This window comes from Pongo abelii, chromosome 5, assembly GCF_028885655.2.
Source record: "Pongo abelii isolate AG06213 chromosome 5, NHGRI_mPonAbe1-v2.0_pri, whole genome shotgun sequence".
Classification (NCBI taxonomy): Eukaryota; Metazoa; Chordata; class Mammalia; order Primates; family Hominidae; genus Pongo; species Pongo abelii.
The window spans coordinates 34,624,916-34,645,698 of record NC_071990.2 but is presented as its reverse complement, the minus strand read 5'-3'; the positions used below and the strand labels follow the sequence as shown (position 1 = coordinate 34,645,698).

Sequence of the window (20,783 nt, the reverse complement as noted above, 5' to 3'; positions counted from 1 at the left end):
CACTGCACTGCACTCTAGTCTGGGTGACAGAGTGAGACTCTGTCTCAAAACAAACAAACAAAAAATGCCTCCAGGTTTCTGGCTTAGTAAAATGAATAAATAACCTATTAGTGTTTTCTTATGGGACTTTTTTTTTTTTTTTTTTAAGACACCCAGGCTGGAGTGCAGTAGTGGCATGATCATAGCTCACTGTAGCTTTGAACTCCTGGACTCAAGTGATCACCCTGTCTCAGCCTCCTGAGTAGCTGGGACTTACAGGCATCTACCACCAGGCTTCTTGTAGGACTTCTGGAGACATATTTAAGAGGAATAATGTTAAGTATAATTTTTTATTTTTTTTGAGACGGAGTTTCGCTCTGTTGCCCAGGCTGGAGTACAATGACGTGTTCTTGGCCCACTGCAACCTCTGCCTCCCAGGTTCAACCGATTCTCCTGCCTCAGCCTTCCGAGTAGCCGGGATTACAGGAATGTGCCACCACGCCCAGCTAATTTTTGTATTTTTAGTAGACACAGGGTTTCACCGTGTTGGTCAGGCTGTTCTCGAACTCCTGACCTCAGATGATCTGCCTGCCTTGGCCTCCCAGAGTGCTGGGATTACTGGCTTGAGCCACTGCGTCTGGCCAAGTATAATTTTTTTTAAACAAATTTAAATGTACTACTTACCCATTATCTTCAAGGAAAGGACAGAATCCCTTGGTTAATGCTCCCTGAACAAAGACAAAGTAATTATTACTCAGTCAAGGGATCTGGGAGTAATCTTGTGGGCTCTTGAAACTAAACATGCCCATAGGCTGGGAGCAGTGGCTCATGCCTGTAACCCCAGTACTTTGGGAAGCTGAGGCAGAAGGACTGCTTGAGCCCAGGAGTTCGAGGCCAGCCTGGGCAACATGGTAAAACCCTGTCTCTATAAAAAAATACAAAAGTTGGCTGGATGTGGTAGTGCTCCAGGCTGCATGACAGGCGCCTGTGGTCCCAGTTACTTGGGAGGCTGGGGTGGGAGAATCGCTTGAGCCCAGGAGGTCTAGGCTGCAGTTGAGCTGGCTGAGATTATGTCACTGCACTCCACCTTAATTGACACAGCAAGACCCTGTCTCCAAAAAACAATCAATCAAACAAAAAACCCCAAACAAACAAAAACATGCCCATAAAAAGTCAGGGTAAGGAATTAGAAACCAAAAGAAAACCTCCATCTATCTATTCATTCAACATTTACTGAACTCTAATTTTCTTTTCTTGCAGAGAGGAAAATTTAATAGGCAAACAAACTATTAATAGCATCTGGGGTGCCCTGAGTGCCTGCTATGTGCCAGGGCCAAGTAGGTTTATCATCTCTATTTTGCAGAAGTTAAAATATGATGTAATCGGGTGGTGTGAATATTAAAAAAAATGTAATTGAGGTTACAACCAAGGTGTATTTGGTTTCATATCCAGGTCTTTTTGACTATGCTAAATACAAGCAAATTCAAAAAGGGGAATTAGCCGGCCACGGTGGCTCACACCAGTAATTTCAGTGCTTTGGGAGGCCGAGGGTGGATAGCTTCGAGGCCAGGAATTCCGGACCAGCCTGGGCAACAAAATGTTAAATAAAAAAAATTTTTTTAATTAAACAAAAAAAATTTTAAAAACCAAAAAGGGTATTAAACAATTCACAGACAGATACTGAACAGGATTTTTGGTACGTTTAGGGCATCTGCATGGTACTTGGTTTGTGCTAGGTTGCTGAGAACACTCACAGGTCATACACCAGTTTTCCTTTCTGGAGGGCTTCTGTCTATACATCTTTTCCTGGAGAATCTGTTTGACATCCACAATACACACTCCTCATTTATTGTCAGAAACGATGATGTTTTATGATTTACATTATGTGTGTACATACACACGCACGCGCGCGTCCTTTCTGGCCCTCTTGTTTACCATAAGAGGAAGCAATTGCCTTTAGCATGAATAAAAGATTGCAGAATAAATATTTGTTCTTTGTAATGGGCGACATGCACCAGCCCCTAAGACATCCTGAGGTTCAGGCTATCAACGCAAAGTGCACACGCCTCCCACGCCCCGTTTCCTTGCAGTTCCAAATCCCAGGTGTCTCAGGTTGCAGCTTCCGTTGCCTTTAACTACATCCTACTTTTTCCTCCAAACCTTCCCCCTCAACCCCTTCGAGACCGACCGGCAGGGCCCAGGGGCGGGTGGCATGACCTTGGTTCATCCTCGGCCGCAGAGACGCGGCGTGACCTTGGCCAAGTCCCCGCTTCCCCAGCCGCTGACTTGCGCGGCTGGACCGCTGGGTCTCCGCTCCGGCCGCTAGGCGTCCTGCGCCGCTGTTCTTATCTCCCCCGGCTTCCTCCGCGCGCCCCACCAGTTCTACGCCTACGCTGCCGGCGTAGCGGCCACCCGGAGTGGCGCGGCCCTCTCCTTTCAGACGCTGGTTTCCGCCGCGCGAACTGGGAGGGCGCGATTCGCGAACGCGGCCTGCGCTGCGAGCGCGCCGCCGTCCCGCAGGCCGGTGCGGCCTTACGCCGCTGACGCATCGCGCCCAACATGGCGGCGCGGTCGTCGTCGGGGGTGGCGGCGGCAGAGGGGGCGGCGGCCCTGGCGGCAGCGGAGACTGCAGCCGTGAAGGTGGCAGCAGCGGCGCGGGACCTGGGCCGGGGGGAATGAGGCGGCCGCGGCGGGTCAGCGGCGAAGCCGTGTAGCGGAGAAGCTCCCCCTCCCTGCTTCCCTTGGCCGAGCCGGGGGCGCGCGCGCACGCGGCCGTCCAGAGCGGGCTCCCCACCCCTCGACTCCCGCGACCCGCACCTCACCCCCACCCGGGCCCGGAGGATGATGAAGCTCAAGTCGAACCAGACCCGCACCTACGACGGCGACGGCTACAAGAAGCGGGCCGCATGCCTGTGTTTCCGCAGTGAGAGCGAGGAGGAGGTGAGATGGCAGGCTGGGCGGGCCGGGGTCGCCGGGTCTCCGGCCCCTTCGGGTGGAGGCGCGAGGGGCGCGGCCGCTGGAGGAGGGTGTGCCAGGGCCGCCCCGCTCGGGCGGAATGAAGTTCCGACGGAATTTCCTGAGGCGAAAAAGGGGGAAGGAGAAAGGACGTTGGGGTTGAGGGGAAGCGGGTTTGAGTGCGGCTGCACAGGACGCGCCGGGCGGAGGGGGTAGTCGGCTTGCGGCCGGAGCGCTTCGGTTCGGCCGCCTGTTATCGGGGAGAGCGGCCGCGGGAGAAGGCAGTGGGCTGGGAAGAGTGCGGCTTTCGGTCCAGGCCAACGGCTTTGATCCTGGAAGGGCCGCTCCGCAGTTGTCAGCCAGGCACATGTGTGCCGAGGCCGGCGTGCACGAGGCGCGGGCCGGCCTTTGTGGCAGAGAAATAGTGCACTTCATTGGCAGGTTTGGGGTTTGCCGAGGGATTGTATGTCTGTGAGCCCAAAGCCGAGGGGTGGGGGTGGGGTGTCTTCGGAAGATTTAGGGCGTTGTGCATAAGCCGCAGCCAGCTGTTTATTTTACAGTGCGCTGGGTAGCCTTTATGGTGTAGTCTGAGAAGAAAGGACATTTGATATAATAATCTTTGTGTACTGAAAATGTTTCATATTAATTGGGAAGACCAAAAGCGGTATTTAACATTTTTGCCCTGACGTTCCTCCACTGCCTTGTGGGAAGACCCTTAGGATTAAATTAGCTAGGAAAATAATGTTTTAGAATCAGTTTCTTTTTATAATAGGTAGGGTACTTTAAAAAAAAATCTCGGCTTCCCAAAGCCGTTTCTGTGGTGATGAAGGGAATTCAGAGAAGCACATGTTTTGTAAATCCACAAAAGAATAGCTGCTTTGGAAATTCATAAGATGCCTGTGGGAATGCATTTCTCTTGTGTGCATGGTGGAAAATGGCAGTTAAACTGGAAACAATGAAGGACAGTGAAATCCAATATGTTATATTGGATTCAGCAGTGGGCTATGGTGGCAGGGCCGCACTACAGTGCATAGTGTCGAAATGGGGAAAGGAACTTGACCCGTTAGTTATGAAAAGAAGCTGTGGCGAAAGAGACAGATGGATTGCCAGGAGTTGCTGTCCAGAGGTATTTAGGAGGAAGTGGGAATTTGAATTACTGCCTGAAGAAAATTAGTGAATTGTGTTGTTAAGGGATCCCATGTGTGCTCCCTTTCAGCAAAACAGAACGAAAGGAGATTTGGAAACGTATGCTTTGTATCCTACCATATATTGTAAAAGTCCCCAAAACAGATGCATTGTAATAGCTAACCAGGGCCGTGGTGTAAATTATATACTGTTTTGGAATGCATATTTGAGTAAAGTAAAATGATTGGTGGTGCTTATTGCTCCAGAGGCTTTATTCTCTTCATTATCATATCATGTTATGGGAAATCAGATGGGATCACAGGCTCTTAACTGAAGGGAAAACTAATTAGCATAATAGCATGTCTTACTACACTAGTATGCATAAATCTGTGAGCACCCCAATTATAAGTATAATTTAGTCGTACGAATGATGCAAGACTGTTTGTTTTAAAAAATCACACCAGGTCGGGCGCGGTGGCTCACGCCTGTAATCCTAGCACTTTGGGAGACCGAGGTGGTGAGGCCAAGAGTTCGAGACCAACCTGGCCAACATAGACTCCCATCTCTAAATTAAAAAAATAATAATAAATCATACTAGAAATAGAAAATGTATTTTTGATAAATTGAAAACTATAGATCATAAGCAAACTAGCAAAGGCTTAATTTTCCATTTTGTGTTAAATGTTTTATGCACTGACATTAGCAACATTAATGTTGAAAGCTCACTTGTCTGTTCAGGCTACCTCACAGCATCTTACAAGTCAGACCAGGCAGAGGACTTGCCTTCTAGGAGCTTACTTTTTTTCTTTTTTTTTTTTTGAGACAGACTCTCGCTATGTCGCCCAGGCTGGAGTGCAGTGGCCCGATCTTGGCTCACTGCAACTTCTGCTCCCCAGGTTCAGGCGGTTCTAGGAGCTTACATTTTTATTTTTAAAATTTTATTTATTTATTTATTTTTATTTGTTTATTTATTTTGAGACGGAGTCTCGCTCTTTCGCCCATACTGGAGTGCAGTGGCGTGATCTCGGCTCATTGCAACCTCCACCTCCCGAGTTCAAGCTGTTCTCCCTGCCTCAGTCTCCCAAGTAGCTGGGATTACAGGCACCTGCCATAATGCTTGGCTAGTTTTCTGTATTTTTTTTGAGACAGAGTCTTGCTCTGTCGCCCATGGTGGAGTGCAGTGGCACCATCTCGGCTCACTGCAAGCTCCGCCTCCCGGATTCACGCCATTCTCCTGCCTCAGCCTCCCGAGCAGCTGGGACTACAGGTGCCCGCGACCACGTCTGGCTAATTTTTTGTATTTTTAGTAGAGACGGGTTTTCACCGTGTTAGCCAGGATGGTCTCAATCTCCTGACCTCGTGATCCACCCGCGTTGGCCTCCCAAAGTGCTGGGATTACAGGCGTGAGCCACCGTGCCCGACCTTTATTTATTTATTTATTTTGAGACAGGGTCTTACTGTGTCACCCAGGTTGGAGTGTAGTGGTGTGATCATGGCTCACTGCAGCCTCAACCTCCTGTGCTCAAGCAATCCTCCCATCTCAGCCTCCCAAGTAGCTGGGACTACATGCACAAGCCACCACACCTGGTTGATTTTTAAATTTTGTGTAGAGTCAGGGTGTATTAGTCCATTTTCACACTGTTATAAAGAAATACCTGAGACTGAGTAATTTATAAAGAAAGAGGTTTAATTGACTCACAGTTATACATGGCTGGGGAAGCCTCAGGAAACTTACAATCATGGCAGAAGGCAAAGGGGAAGTAAGAACCTTCTTCACAAGGCAGCAGGAGAGAGAGAAGCGAAGGAGGAACTCCCAAACACTTATAAAACCATTGGATTTCGTGAGCATTCACTAGCATGAGAACCGCATGGGAGAAACTCCCCATGATCCAATTACCTCCCTCACTCAACACATGGGAGGGATTACAGGTCCCTCCCTCCACAGGTGGTGATTACAAATTGAGATGAGATTTGGGTGGGGACACAGAGCCATAGCATATCACGGGGTCTCCCTTTGTTGCCCAGGCTATTGTCAAACTCCTGGGCTCAAGAGATCCTCCCATCTTAGCCTCCCAAAATGCTGGGATTATAGGCAAGAGCCAGTTTGCCAGGCCAGGAGCTTAAAATTTTAAACTGTTAAAATGAGTTTCTTTAATGCATTGAGTTTCCTTTATTGAATTTCTTTTTGAACGTTGGTTAATGAGCCGAGGAATCATGCAAAGCTTTAAATTACAGATTCAGTGGGTGTTACAGCTAAAGCCTGGGAAGAAAAATAAAATGAGTGAAATAGGTCCATTTTAGATTTGTTCAGTTCAACAAACATGTATTAAAAACAACAAAAAGCATGTATTAAAGAGCCTACTATGGCTGCAGCGCTGTGTCATGGAGAATCTAAAGATTAGCATCCCTTCTTGTGGACAGAGTTGAGTAGTTTTCGATGAGATTCCTTAATTGGGAGGGATTTTGGACCACAGAATAATCTCTAGGGTGCTTTTCAACTCTCAGATTATATAATTGTGTTGGAAGGGAAGTAATTTGTTAGTTCCAGGAGAACTTTTATGTTCTCAGTAGATGTGCCAGAAGCATTAGCTGCCACACATTGTGGGATTGTAAAATTCCAACCGAATAAGGCATTCAACCTAATTAAAAAAAAATTTTAATGAGCACTAATGGCCTTAAGATAGTTTACAGAATATTATTAGCATTAATACAGTAGTAATATAAGTATAAACAGGACCTGGATTTATAAATTTAAGCAATGTCAAGAAGCATACATGGAATGTGAAGAAAAAGAGATGAAAATACAACCATGTGTCACAACATTGGGGATAAATGTACTGAAAAATGCATTGTTAGGTGATTTTGTTGTTGTGTGAACATCATAGAATGTACTTACACATACCTGGCTGGTATAGCCTACTGCACATGTAGGCTATTATGGTATAGCCTATTGCTCCTAAGCTGCAAAACTGTACAGCATGTGACTGTACTGAATAAATAGGCAGTTGTAACGCAGTAGTATTTGTGTATCTAAACATATCTAAACAAGCAAAGTACAGGAAAAATACGGTATAAAAAATAAAAAATGGTTCACCTGACCAGTGCACTTATTATGACTGGAAGTTGCTCTGGGTGCGTCAGTGAGTGAGCGGTGAGTAAATGCGAAGGCCTAGGGCATTACTGTACACTACTGTAGACTTTAGAAACACTGTACGGCTTAGGTTGCACTAAATCAAAAAATTATTTTTCTTCAATAATTAACCTTAGCTTACTATAATTTTTTTACTTTATAAACTTTTACATTTTTTTAACATTCTGACTCTTTTGTAATACTTAGCTTAAAACACATTGTACAGCTATATAAAAATATTTTCTTTCTTTCCTATCATACTAAAATCACTTTTTTTTTTTTTAAAAAAAAAGAGATGAGATCTTGCTCTGTTGCCCAGGCTGGTCTTGAATTCCTGGGCTCAAGTGATCCTTCCACCTCAGCCTCCCAAGCAGCTAGGACAACTGGTGTATGCCACCATGCCTGGCTAATGTTTTCTTCGTTATATCTTTATTCTAGAAATTTTATTTAAAAATATTATTTATTATTTGTTTTACTTTTTGTTCCTCTGCCTACCCATATTTTACTTTTTAAGCTTTTTCTTTGGTTGAAAACAAAGACACAAACACACGTTAACCTAGGCCTACACAGGGTCAGGATCATCAGTATCACTGTCTTCCACCTCCACGTCTTATCCCACTGGGAGGTCGTCAGGAGAGTAACAGGCGTGCAACTGTCATCTCCTATGATAACAATCCCTTCTTCTGAGACTGTTTCACAATTAACTTTTTTAAAAAATAAGTAGAATACACTCTAACATAACAATAAAAAGTACAGTATAGTAAAGACGGAAACCAGTAATAGTCATTTACTATCAAGTATTATGTACTGCACATAATTGTATGTGCTACATTTTGTTGTTGTTGTTGTTTTGAGACAGGGTCTTACTCTTGCCCAGGCTGGAGTATAATGGTGTGATCACAGCTCACTGCAGCCTTGACCTTCTGGGCTTAAGCGATCCTCCCACCTCAACAAGTATCTGGGGCTCCAGGCACAGGCCACCATGCCTGGCTAATTTTTGTATTTTTTTGCAGAGATAGGGTTTCGGCATGTTGCCCAGGCTGGTCTTGAACTCCTGGACTAAGGCAATCTGCCTCCTCAGCCTCCCTAAGTGCTGGGATTACAGGCATGAGCCACCGTGCTCAGCTGTGCTAGACTTTATATGACCGGCAGCACAGTAGGTTTGATTGTGTACTCACCATAAACACATGAGTAATGCGTTGTGCTGTGACACCACAGCTATGATGGGATAGGAATTTCTCAACTCCATTATAATCTCTTGGGACTACTCTTGTATATGTGGTCTGTAGTTGACTGAAATGTTATATAGTCCATGACTGTATTAGAAGGTAATAGATCATGGGTAGCCAAACCTATCATTCTAGGGTTTTTTTTCCACAGCCCCAGAAAACTATTTATAGACCAGCAATGAGAGGCTGAAATTCTGATCCAGGTTAGGATGTGTCAACATAGCAAATTTATTGAACACTCCTTGAGTGCCAAGTTCTGTGATACTGTTATGAAGGAGACAGACATGCAGGGAGCTTAGAGTCTAATGGGAGAGATGGAAGAACAAACAGACCAAACAGCGTGATGAAAATGATTACCTTTTCTCTTTCTGGCTTCTCTTCTTGTTGACAAACAAAAATTAACAGAAAAAAACCTCCCACTTAACAAGTTGTACTGATTGTTATTGGTATGTTGATAACATCTTTAAATTGGGTATTTGTGGTAACTAGCATTTATTACAGTAGTTTGAACCTGATATACAGTTTCTTAACCAACCACCACTTTAACCAGCTTGGTACACTGAATGCTTGGCTGTTACACAGCAGGCTGCTGGGTCTGGTGTACCCCAACCAGGTGGCCTCCCAGCTGCCAAATTGTGTGATTACAATTAGTTACCTTTATTCCTTTATCTGTTTATGTTCGTTGTACTTGTTATTGTAATTGTGCAACTTAACCAGTGAACTTTGAGTTCAGAAAAGAACAAGGCTCAGCATGGTGGCTCACGCCTATAATCCCAGCACTTTGGGAGACCAAGGTGGGCGGATCACGCGAGCCCAGGAATTTGAGACCAACCTAGGCAACATGGTGGAACCCCCTCTTTACTGAAAATACAAAACTAGCCAGGCACGGTGTTGTGCAGCCTGTAGTCCCAGCTACATGGGAGGCTGAGGCACAAGAATTGCTTGAACCCAGGAGACAGAGGTTGTAGTGAGCCAACAGCACACCACTGCACTCCAGCTTAGGTGACAGAGTAAGAGTCTGTCTCAAAAAAAAAAAAAAAAATTACTGCTCACTTATATGGACAAACTGAGAAGACTGGAGAGGGGATCTTAAAAGTCTAGAAGGACTCTGCACATAGATTACTTCATGAATGTTTTTAGGTTTTTGTTCTTTATAAAAACTAGGACTGGAAAACATAGGTCATTCATTATGGGTGTGGCATGTGAAAGAAAGACAACTTACAATTCAACAGTAGACTCATATTCAAAACAAGATCTTGGCCCTACAAACATTAGCAAATAACTGCATGTTTATATACATATAAAAGATTTATTTGCTAATAATATGTAATATGGTCTCGAACTCCCGACCTCAGGTGATCCCCCTGCCTCGGCCTCCCAAACTGCTGGGATTACAGGCGTGAGCCACTGCGCCTGGCCATATTTTTTATTTTTTGTAGAGATGAGGTCTCTTGTTTCCCATACTGGTCTGGAACTCCTGGCTCAAGTGATCCTCCCTACTTGGCCTCCCAAAGTGTTGAGATTATAGGCATGAGCCATCACATCTGGCTTGTTTGATTATTTAATATTTTCATTTGCTTCCTCTTTGCAAATAATATATAATTAGTAATATATAAAGTATGTATATATAAATGTATATTTATCTGCTAATCTTTGTTCTTAGGGCCAAGATCTTGTTTTGAGTTTTTTTTTTTTTTTTTGGAGGCAGGGTCTTGCTCTGTTGACCGGGCTGGAGTGCAGTAATGCAATCTCAGGTCACTGCAGCTTCCACCTCCCAGGCTCAAGTGATCCTCCCACCTCAGCCTCCCAAGTAGATGGAAGTACAAGTGCACGCCACCTTGCCCAGCTAATTTGTGTGTGTGTGGAGACAGGGTCTCACTATGTTACTCAGGCTAGTTTTGAACTCCTGAGCTCAAGCGATCCTCCCACCTCAGCCTCCCAAAGTGCTAGGATTACATGCATGAGACACCACACCCAATCTACATTTATATTTATTAATCAACCGTATCCTTTACTTGGTACTTTATCATAAACTGTATGGAAGACTGTAACTTCTTGAGTAAGAATTTATTATCCAAAATTGGGTAATATGATATTCATCTGTCATATTATTCAACTTTGACCCTGCTAAAGTACTTCCAGTGAGATTATCCCTCTTCCCCCAGCCTTTCCTTTTTTAGATCCTCTGTGAGGAGAAGTGAGAGACGGGGATGGGCTGGTTTGTACTCTTAGAAAGGCCAAATGATACAGAACATACAACAAATGACATCACAGTGCCTAGGAAAGTTAAAGCTGCTCCTAACGGGTCTGTTTTTACCCAGGGAGAAAAATGACTGCTAATAGGATTGTGTGAGTTAGATTTCCCTGTGCCTTAAAGCTGTTTTAATAAAGAAAGGATGAAGCTGTTCCTAAGTTGTTAGGTTTGTTTGTTGTACTTTTCCACTAGAAGCCCTATATCTCTTGGCAAAGGGGAGCTGCTTCACATTTTCTCAGATCCTTCAGCTCACCAGGTTGGAACGGAGAGATGATTTACATTGGAGCTCTTCAGTGAGCAGAGACTGGTGGCCTGTTTGTCTGTAAAATGCCCCAGAGGAGCAGGTGGACTGACGTCTCTGCAGACTGCACCTTCCAGCAGGCTCTAGAGAAGGGAGTAAGACACAGGTAGCAATCCCAGAGGCAGTAATCATGACAAAGGGCTTCCAGCAGATCCCAAGGTGGTTAGGGAGTCCTTTTGTAACACATCTTGGTCACTGTTCAATATTACATTGCTCTAAGATCATGATGGGTTCATTGATCCCGTCATGACTGGACATTTCTGCTCCTCATTTCTCAAAATCTTTACTGGAAGCGTTTTTTCCCCTGCTTCCCCTTCTGTTTGCCTAATACCAGTTAAGTCATTTCTTCCATTACGTTATTTTTTGCCTCCTTCCCAAGGTGTGAATTCTGGTCTGAATTCATACTGCAGTCTCCATTCTTAATGTCCTTGCCCCAATCCTACTTCTTCGCTTCTGCTTTCTCATTTCTCAATAAAAATAGTGCTACACATCTACTGTGTGCTGTGTCTGAAGCAATCTATATCTTCATAGCCTAGTACAGAATGGAAAGGCCCTTGTTCAGGAATACAATTGTTTATTCATTTCTTCAGCACACATTTTTGGAGTGTCTGTGTAAGACCTTGGGAATACATGGATAAATAAGACTGTTCAGCATTTTGGGAGGCCTACGTGGGAGGATCGCTTGAGCTGAGGATGTCTAGGATGTGGTGAGCTGTGTTTGCATCGCTGCACTCCAGCCTGGGCAACAGAGTGAGAGAGACCCTGGCTCCAAAAAAAAAAAAACCACCATAAAATGAAATGATTCCTTAAATAGACTTTCTTTGTATACAATTAGTTGATTTCTTTGTTCATAAAACAGTGAAGTTTTATGAACTGCTTAGAAAATCCTTTCTTCGGTTTGGTTATTTAACATATTTCTGATGTGTCTTGTAAGAGCAGCTTAGCAATGATGAATAAAAATGAGTATGAGCTCAGACATAGTGCTTATGCTTTTCTTAAAAGGAGAAAGGATTGTGATTTTTCTTTTTTCCTTTTTTTTTTTTTTGAGTCTTGCCCTGTCGCCCAGGCTGGAGTGCAATGGCGCCATCTTGGCTCACTGCAACCTCCGCCTCCCAGGTTCAAACGATTCTCCTGCCTCAGCCGCCCGCGTAGCTGGGATTACAGGTGCCTGCCACCACACCCGGCAAATTTTTGCAGTTTTAGTAGAGATAGGGGTTTCACCATCTTGGCCAGGCTGGTCTCGAACTCCTGACCTTGTGATCCACCCTCCTCGGCCTCCCAAAGTGCTAGGATTACAGGCGAGAACCACCGCACCCGGCCTTTCCTTTTTTTTTTTTTTTTTTGAGACAGGGTCTTGCTGTGTCATCCAGGCTGGTGTGCTGTGATGCAGTCATGGCTCACTGCAGCCTTGACCTCCTGAGCTCAAGCGATCCTCCTTCCTCAGCCTCCCGTGTAGCTAAGATTACAGGCATGCACCACCATGCCTGGATAATTTATTTTTAGTAGAGACAGGGTCTTGCTGTGTTGCTCAGGCTGGTCTCAAACTCCTGGGCTGAAGCAGCAGCCCTCCTGCCTTGACCTTCCAAAGTGCTGGGATTACAGGTGTGAGCCATTATACCTAACCATGATTTTTCTTTGAATATTTAGGAATCCTAATAAAATATACGTTAAGAAAAGTTACAAAACGAACAAAAAAAGAGAAGTTACATTGTGCTTATACTTCGAAATTTGTTTGTTTGTGTTTTGAGACAGGGTCTGGGTCTGCCACCCAGGCTGGAGTGTAGGGGCGTGATCATAGGTCACTGCAGCCCCAACCTTCCGGGCGCAAGTGATCCTCTCACCTCAGCCTCCTGAGTAGCTGGGACTACAGGCATGTGCCACCACACCCTCCTAATATATATTTTTTTATTTTTTGTAGAGATGAGGTTTCATTTTGTTGCCCAGACTGGTCTGGAACTCCTGGCTGAAGTGATCCTCCCTCCTTGCCCTCGGGAAGTGTTGGGATTATGTGCACGAGCCACCACATCTGGCCTGCTTATTTATTTATTTTTTATTTTTTATTTTTTTTGAGATAGTCTCGCTCTGTCGCCCAGGCTGGAGTGCAGTGGTGCGATCTCGGCTCGCTGCAACCCCCGTCTCCCGGGTTCAAGTGATTTTCCTGTCTCAGCCTCCCGAGTAGCTGGGGTTATAGGTGCCCACCACCAAGCCTGGCTAATTTTTGTATTTTTAGTACAGCTGGGGTTTCACCATGTTGGCCAGGCTGGTCTCGAACTCCTGACCTCATGATCCACCTGCCTCAGCCTCCCAAAGTGCTGGGATTACAGACGTGAGCCACTGTGCCCAGCCGATTATTTAATATTTTTATTTGCTTCCTCTTTGCAGAAATGATTTGATTGCTAGGCTTATATTCAGCCATCATTAACCAAATGTGCTGAGCCCTGACTCAGGACTTTTACATCAATCACTGTGGTATTGATTTCTTCCTAGGAGGCTTTGCAGTTTGGGTAGTCTGCCTTTAATAATAGTAAGACAAAACTTTTAGATTTTATTGCCAATATGAGTTAGGAAAACAATCCAGAGAGTTCCTGTATATAATAATTGTATTTCTGTGGAGTTTTTTTTGTAGGTTCAACTATTTTAGCTGGGCACAATCATCCTTCTGCCAGGGTGTATGGGTCATTTTTTTTTTCAAGAGGGAATTATTATTTTTGGTTACAAAAGTAATTGTATTGTGGTATCTGTAAAGAATACTTCAAACTGAAGAGTTTTAAAATGTGTAGAATACAGAATCTGAGCTTCAGTCTACTGGCAAGATGCAATTTAGGCCAGGTACAGTGGCTCACACCTGCAATCTTAGCACTTTGGGAAGCCGAGGGGGAGGATCGCTTGAGCCCAAGAGTTTGAGACAAGGCTGAGCAATGTAGTGGGACCCCGCCGTCTCTATAAAAAAATTTAAAAATTAGCCTGGTGTGGTGGTGTGCGCCTGTGGTCCTAGCTACTTGGGAGGCTGTGATGGGAGGATCACTGGAGCCTGGGAGGTCAAGGCTGTAGTAAGTCATGGTTGTGCCACTGCACTTCATCCTGGGTGACAGAGTAAGACCCTGTCTAAAAAGCAAAATAAGATGCAGTTTGGAGTGTAAAATAGAGAAGTATAGAGAGAGGTGTTTATAGGAATTGGAGAAGCCTGTGAAGAAAGATGAGCTAGAGTGTCAGGGATGACTTTATGGAGCAGGCTAGACCTGAACAGCTTGGTTGAGTATGGGTAGTTGAAGAATATCCTAGGTGAAGGACACTGGGCCATCTAAGTCAGAGGCCCAGATATGCAGCCTTTGGAAGCCTGTTTGTATCAACGTATTGTGGATAAAGAAAGCTGTTATTCCCTGCCTGTGCCCCCTAATCTGTGCTGGAAGAAAGAGAGAAAGTAAGAGGCCCAATCCAGTGTCTGAGAGAGTGATGACCCTTTTTCTCATCCCCAAGGACATGAAAACAAAGATCTCAACAGAGAATTCTATCCATTTTAAACCCTGTAACTAACAGTGAAATCAACCAGGAAAATCCTTCATGATTTCATCTACTTTTCATTTCATGGTATGAATACTATATACCACTAAAAATTAGTACTTTAGTTGGCTGCAGTGACTCTTGCCTATAATCTCACCTACTCGGGGGGCTGAGGCAGGAGAATTACTTGAGTTTAGGAGTTTGAGGCTGCAGTGAGCCATGGTCGTGCCACTGTACTCCAACCTGGGTGATGGAGCAAGATCCTTTCTCTTAAAAAAAATAAATAAACAGGGCTGGGCGCTGTGGCTCGCGCCTATAATCCCAGCACTTTGGGAGGCTGAGGAGGGTGGATCACCTGAGGTCAGAAGTTCAAGACCAGCTTGGTCAACATGGTGAAACCCTGTCTCTACTAAATATACAAAAATTAGCTGGGCGTGGTGGTGGGTGCCTGTAATCCCAGCTACTCAGGAGGCAGAAGTTGCAGTGAGCCGAGATCGCGCCGCTGCACTCCAGCCTGGGCAACAAGAGCGAAACTTTGTCTTAAAAATAAATAAATAAATAAATACATAAATAGATAAAAATTAGTACTTTACTGCATGAAAGAAAACTGATTTATTTTAATATGTATTTGCTATTTTTTTTTTTTTGAGATGGCGTTTCACTCTTGTCGTCCATGCTGGAGTGTAATGGCACGATCTCGGCTCGTTGCAACCTCTGCCTCCCAGGTTCAAGGGATTTTCCTGCCTCCATCTCTCAAGTAGGTGGGATCACAGGCGTGTGCCACCACATCCAGCTAATTTTTGTATTTTTAGTAGAGATGGGGTTTCACCATGTTGGCCAGGCTGATCTCGAACTCCTGGCCCCAAGGGATCTGCCCACCTTGGCCTCCCAAAGTGCTGAGATTACAAACATGAACCACCGCGCCTGGCCTAGATTTTAAAATACAATCTTTGGGCCAGTGCAGTGTCTCAAGCCTGTAATCCCAGCACCCTGGGAGGACAAGGTGGGATGATCACTTGAGGCCAGGAGTTCGAGACCAGCCTGGGTAACATAGCAAGACCCTTTCTCTACAAAAAAACTTCTGTGGATTACTTTTTTTTTTTGAAATGGAGTCTCTCTCTCGCCCAGGCTGGAGTGCAGTGGTGTGATCTTGGCTCGCTGCAACCTCTGCCTCCCAGGTTCAAGCGATTCTACTGCTTCAGTACCCAGCTACTCGTAATCACCCAAGTAGCTGGGATTACAGGCACCTGCCACCACGCCCAGCTAATTTTTGTATTTTTAGTGGAGATGGGATTTCACCATGTTGGCCAGGCTGGTTTCAAACTCCTGGCCTGAGGCGATCTGCCCACCTTGGCCTCCCAAAGTGCTGGGATTACAGGTGTGAGCCACTGTACCCCACCATGGATTACTTTTATAATAAGTCATAAAAAGTATAAAAAGTCCATACTTTTATACTATGTCACACATTTAGCAAATCTGAATTTTATTTTGAAACATTGGAAACTAAACAAATATTGATATAGGTGGACTTTTCTATTTTCCATGAGTCTACACAGATCATGGAGCTGTTGTGCTAATGAAAAGAAAACTAGAACTACATTGCTGTGGGTGAAATAGAGGGGAGGTGAATTCTTCTTGGGTTTGATAAAGATGTATGACTGAGACGGTCTTGGCATAGGACTTGATCATGGACTTGGAGGAGGGTGTGCTATGGCCAGACTGGGCAGAAGAGGCCAGGGATGGTAGAGGCAATAAGCATACACAATGGTGCCACTAGAGAAGAGTTTGGGTGGCTGTGGTGCAGGGATGCGGAGTGTATTGATTGGTTGATTTTTCTGGCATAAAATTAGAAGAGTACCATTCTTTTTGGAGAAAGCCCTTCTTGGAGAGAAGGAGGGACCCATGCTCCACCTAGCTCTCTTCTCTGATGTGGCCATGTGGATGCAGGACTAAGGCTCCACCAGTTGGAGGCCTGAGGAGGCCAAAGGGATGGGTAGGGCAAGGCAGTGACTGTGTGCTGACCAGATGTTTGTGCTATAGACCCAGGCTGTGGCTTTTGCTGCCACCTCTGGAGTGCTCATAGTGTGGGCCTATCTTCTAAGCCTGGTCCTATAGTCCTTGCCACTCCAATATTCTGAGCATTTGATATTTTTTCCAATAAATTCCTTTTTGGCTTCAGACAGCCAGGCTTTGTTTCTTTTGCTTGCAACCAAGAACTTTGCCTAATATATCACTTTGGTAGTTTTTAAGGTAGCCTCCTCAACTAATCCAGTGCACCAGAAGAAACATATACATGTTGAGTCAGAAGTTTTTTTGTGTGTGGGAGAGCTTTTCATTTTATTTATGAAGCAAGCTTTAACATTTTTCCTTTTTTTCCCCCCAAGTCAGGATCTTGCTCTGTCTCCCAGGCTGGAGTACAGTGATGTGATCATGGCTCCCTGCAGCCTCATCCTCCTGGGTGCAAGCAGTTCTCCCACCTCAGCTTCCCAAGTAGCTGAGACTACAGACATGTGCCACCTCATCTGGCTATTTTTTTTTTTTTTTGGGTGGGAGAGACGAGATCTCGCTATGTTGCCCAGGCTAGTCTCAAACTCCTGGGATCTAGCAGTCCTCCTGCCTAGACCTCCCAAAGCGCTGGGATTACAGATGTGAGCCGCTGCACCTGGCCATTTTTCCACTTTTTGTAGTAAAAATTTCTTCATGCTGAAGTTTGTAAAATTGATTTTAAATGGCAAAAAAGTAATTCAGTCAAATTAGAGCAAATCAGAGCACTGTAACTAACAGTAGCCTGAACGCCAGTGTTTTTATAAAATGCTCATCAGCATAGTCATGCTCTCTCCACACCTTTTTTTTTTTTTTTTTTTTTTTTTGAGACGGAGTCTCCCTCTGTCACCCAGGCTGGAGTGCAGTGGTGCGATCTTGGCTCACTGCCATCTCTGCCTCCCAGGGTCAAGCTATTCTCATGCCTCAGCCTCCCAAGTAGCTGGAGTTACAGGTGTGCACCACCACACCCGGCTAATTTTTGTATTTTCAGTAGCAACGGGTTTCACCGTGTTTGCCAGACTGATCTCAAACTCCTGGCCTCAAATGATCTGTCCGTCTCAGCTGCCCAAAGTGCTGGGATTACAGGCATGAGCCACTGTGCCCTGCCCTCTCCACACTTTTTAAATTCTCTTTTTAGAATTATCCTAAATAATATTTGAGAATATGTGAATTTTTAATGTTTTAAATGTTGGGGGTATCAAGGACCAGATTTTTTAAAATGAATTTTTAAAATCCAAGTTTATGAAAACAGTACGATGCTTCTTAAAATACACATATTGTAGTCTCCAAGTTCTGTCTTGGTTAACAAGAATTTATTGAGGCTTCACTTTTTGCAAAACACTATTCTCGGAGCAGTGATGGTTTTAAAACTGTGGACATGTCCACTGCTTTCCAGGAAGAATGCTTTTCTGAATTGATGAATTAATTAAATTACTATTAGGCATTTCAGTACAGTTGAACAAGTGGCTGCATTATGTGCCTTGGGTGATGGTTTTAAAACTGTGGACATGTCCACTGCTCTCCAGGAAGAATGCTTTTCTAAATTGATGAATTAATTAAATTACTATTAGGCATTTCAGTACAGTTGAACAAGTGGCTGCATTATGTGCCTTGGGTGGGATCAGACAGAAAAATTAAAGAAGTGGGACATAAAGTACATGGAGCAGTTAGAAAAAATGTAGGAAAGGCTGTGCTTCATTTTGGATGCAAAATACAGAAGTAGTCAATCTTGGGCTCTAAGAAGTTGATAGGATTTAGGTAGAAAGGAGGGGAAAGAGTATGTTAGAAGAAGGAGACCCAGCATGACTGAGGGTGGGAAGGAGTTTGTTGCATGCCAGAGACTCTGAGCATATGAACCTGGGTCTCGGATAGTGGTGTGGCAGGGTATCGATGGGGAGTGATAGGGGGTGTCAGCTGGCTGGGAGCTTAAGGGTATAGAGCCTTGATTTGAGATAATGAGGAGTTTGGGTTTGATGCTACAGTGGGGAACCACATTTGTCCTTCAAAGGGTTGTGGAAAGGTTGGTGTGAGGGTAGAATGCAGGGTGAACTCAATGGGGGCTACCAGAGGGAATGATTGGGAGAACGATGTTCTATTCTGGAAGTGAGAGCCATGGTAGCAGCAGAATGGAATGAAGTGTTGCGTTAAGTGACACTGTCATTAAAGGGTGGACAGGTTTGGTAACAGATGATATGTTAAAGATAAAGGAGGCCATGCATGGTGGCTCACGCCTGTAATCCCAGCACTTTGGGAGGCGGAAGCAGGAGAATCACTTGAGGCCAGGAGTTCAAGACCAGCCTGAGTAACATAGGGAGACCCCATCTCTACAAAAATAAAAAAAAAATTAGCTGGCATGGTGGTGCATGCCTGTAGTCCCAGTTACTCAGGAGGCTGAGGTGGGAGGATCACTTGACCCTGGGAGATTGAGGCTGCAGTAGATGCCATTGCACTTGAGCCTGGGAGGTCAAGTGGCATGATAGTGCCACTGCACTCCAGCCTCGGTGACAGAGTGAGACGCTGTCTCAAAAAAAAGAAAAAAAAAAGATGAAGGAGCTCATGGTTGAAGATGACTTTTAAATTTTGATCCTGGGTGACAGGAAAAATGGAAATTTAGAAGAGAGGTTGGTTTCGGAGAGAAGATGGAACTTTGGTTTTGTCATGTTGAATTTGAAGCGATGAACTGAATTCAACTGATGATAGTTGGAGATGTGGGACTAGAAGGGGAGTAAGAAGTTAAGACTATAGATACAGTGTGGAGTGTCAGGGACATTGGAGAGGGAGAATAGAAAGTTAGCACAAGAGAAAGTACACAGAAAGCAAAGCTGAGGGTAGGGCCTGAGCTTGGGGCATCATAGCACTCAAAGAGGCACTGTCATAAAAGCGGAGGTGGAAGAGCATTTCACAAAGATGTGATGGGTGATAGGTCACACCTAGAGCCAGCAAGTATAATGAAGATGAGATGTAGCAGCAGATTTAATGATGACTTTATGAAACTGTTAGAAGGATGATAAGATGCACGTGTGGATTTGGGTTGATTAAATCAGGCTTTAGGAAAGAAGCACATTTTCTTCGGAGATTGGAAGGTGGATAAATGAAAAAACCCAAGAGTCTGAGTTATATTGACATGAATTCGAGAAAACTCCTTTCAGATGGATCTATTCTGAGAAGGAGAGTTGTTCACCGTATTTACTCTTCCAATCAATATACTGATCTGGTGATTTGAGAGGCAAGGAAAAGTCTGGCAGAGTTACTGTGGTGTGGTCAGGATTGAAGTGATAGTTTTATAAGGGGGTACATTTGGAGGCTGAATGGTATTTATCCTCACAAACAATTGTGGGCCTTCTGTGTATAAAGCAGCATGTAGACTCCACGGAGGATAAACTGTGAGCAGGAGAGACTGTTTTAGAACTCTGGTAACTTTTTTATTTTTTATTTTTTAATTTTTTTTTGACACGGAGTCTTACTCTGTCGCCCAGGCTGGAGTGCAATGGCACGATCTCAGCTCACTGCAACCTCCGCCTCCCGGTTTCAAGCAATTCCCCTGCCTCAGCCTCCCGAGTAGCTCGGATTCCGGGTGAGCACTGTCATGCCTGGCTAATTTTTGTATTTTTTAGTAGAGATGGGGTTTCACCATGTTGGTCAGGCTGGTCTCGAACTCCTGACCTCGGGTGATCCACCTGCCTCGGCCAAAGTGCTGGGATTACAGGCATGAGCCACTGCGCCCAGCCGAACTCTGGTAACTTATAACCTAGTGGGCTCAAAAGGAGATGGAATTTATATTGTTTAAGTTTCGTATATTTCCTTATTCCTTTGCATATAGACGCTGGAGAGGGGAAAGAGAATGGTAGAGATGGCCCAAGATTGGGGACTGATTCAAGAGCATGTTATAAGGTCAGAAGAATCAGAAAGTTGACTGAGAGTCAGTTTTTTTATTTGTAAAATGGGAATAAATAATACCTAATGCATGAAGTTGTTACGAGACTTGAATGAGGAAAGTAAAGTGCCTCCCAGATAACATAGTTGGTGCTGTAACGAAGGCAGGAACCACAGAAGGAATCACACTGGCCGAGAAATGATGATGATACAGTGAAATGAGTGCTGTAAAAGAACCCTCTCCAAATGCTTTAGAAATGGAGGAGTAGACAAATGCTGGATTGAGAAGTCAGACAGTGCGAAAGGACTAGATCTGAGTGTTGAAGGATGAGTATAAATTTGCTGCTACTCCAATACAGATTGTGCAAGCATTAAAAAAAAAAAATCAGATGC

General features: G+C 44.6%; 1 protein-coding gene across 3 annotated transcripts in view; it reads left to right on the top strand.

Moving 5' to 3' along the window:
• Positions 1-2,717: 2,717 nt before the first annotated feature.
• NUDT3 (nudix hydrolase 3) overlaps positions 2,718-20,783 on the top strand; it is a 110,401-nt gene continuing 92,335 nt past the window's right edge. For all 3 annotated transcript variants that reach the window (XM_002816775.6, XM_054558720.2, XM_054558721.2), the window contains exon 1: positions 2,718-2,919. In XM_002816775.6, the coding sequence (XP_002816821.2) occupies positions 2,821-2,919 (99 nt within the window). In that variant the 5' untranslated portion in view covers positions 2,718-2,820. The remainder of the gene's footprint in view (positions 2,920-20,783) is intronic.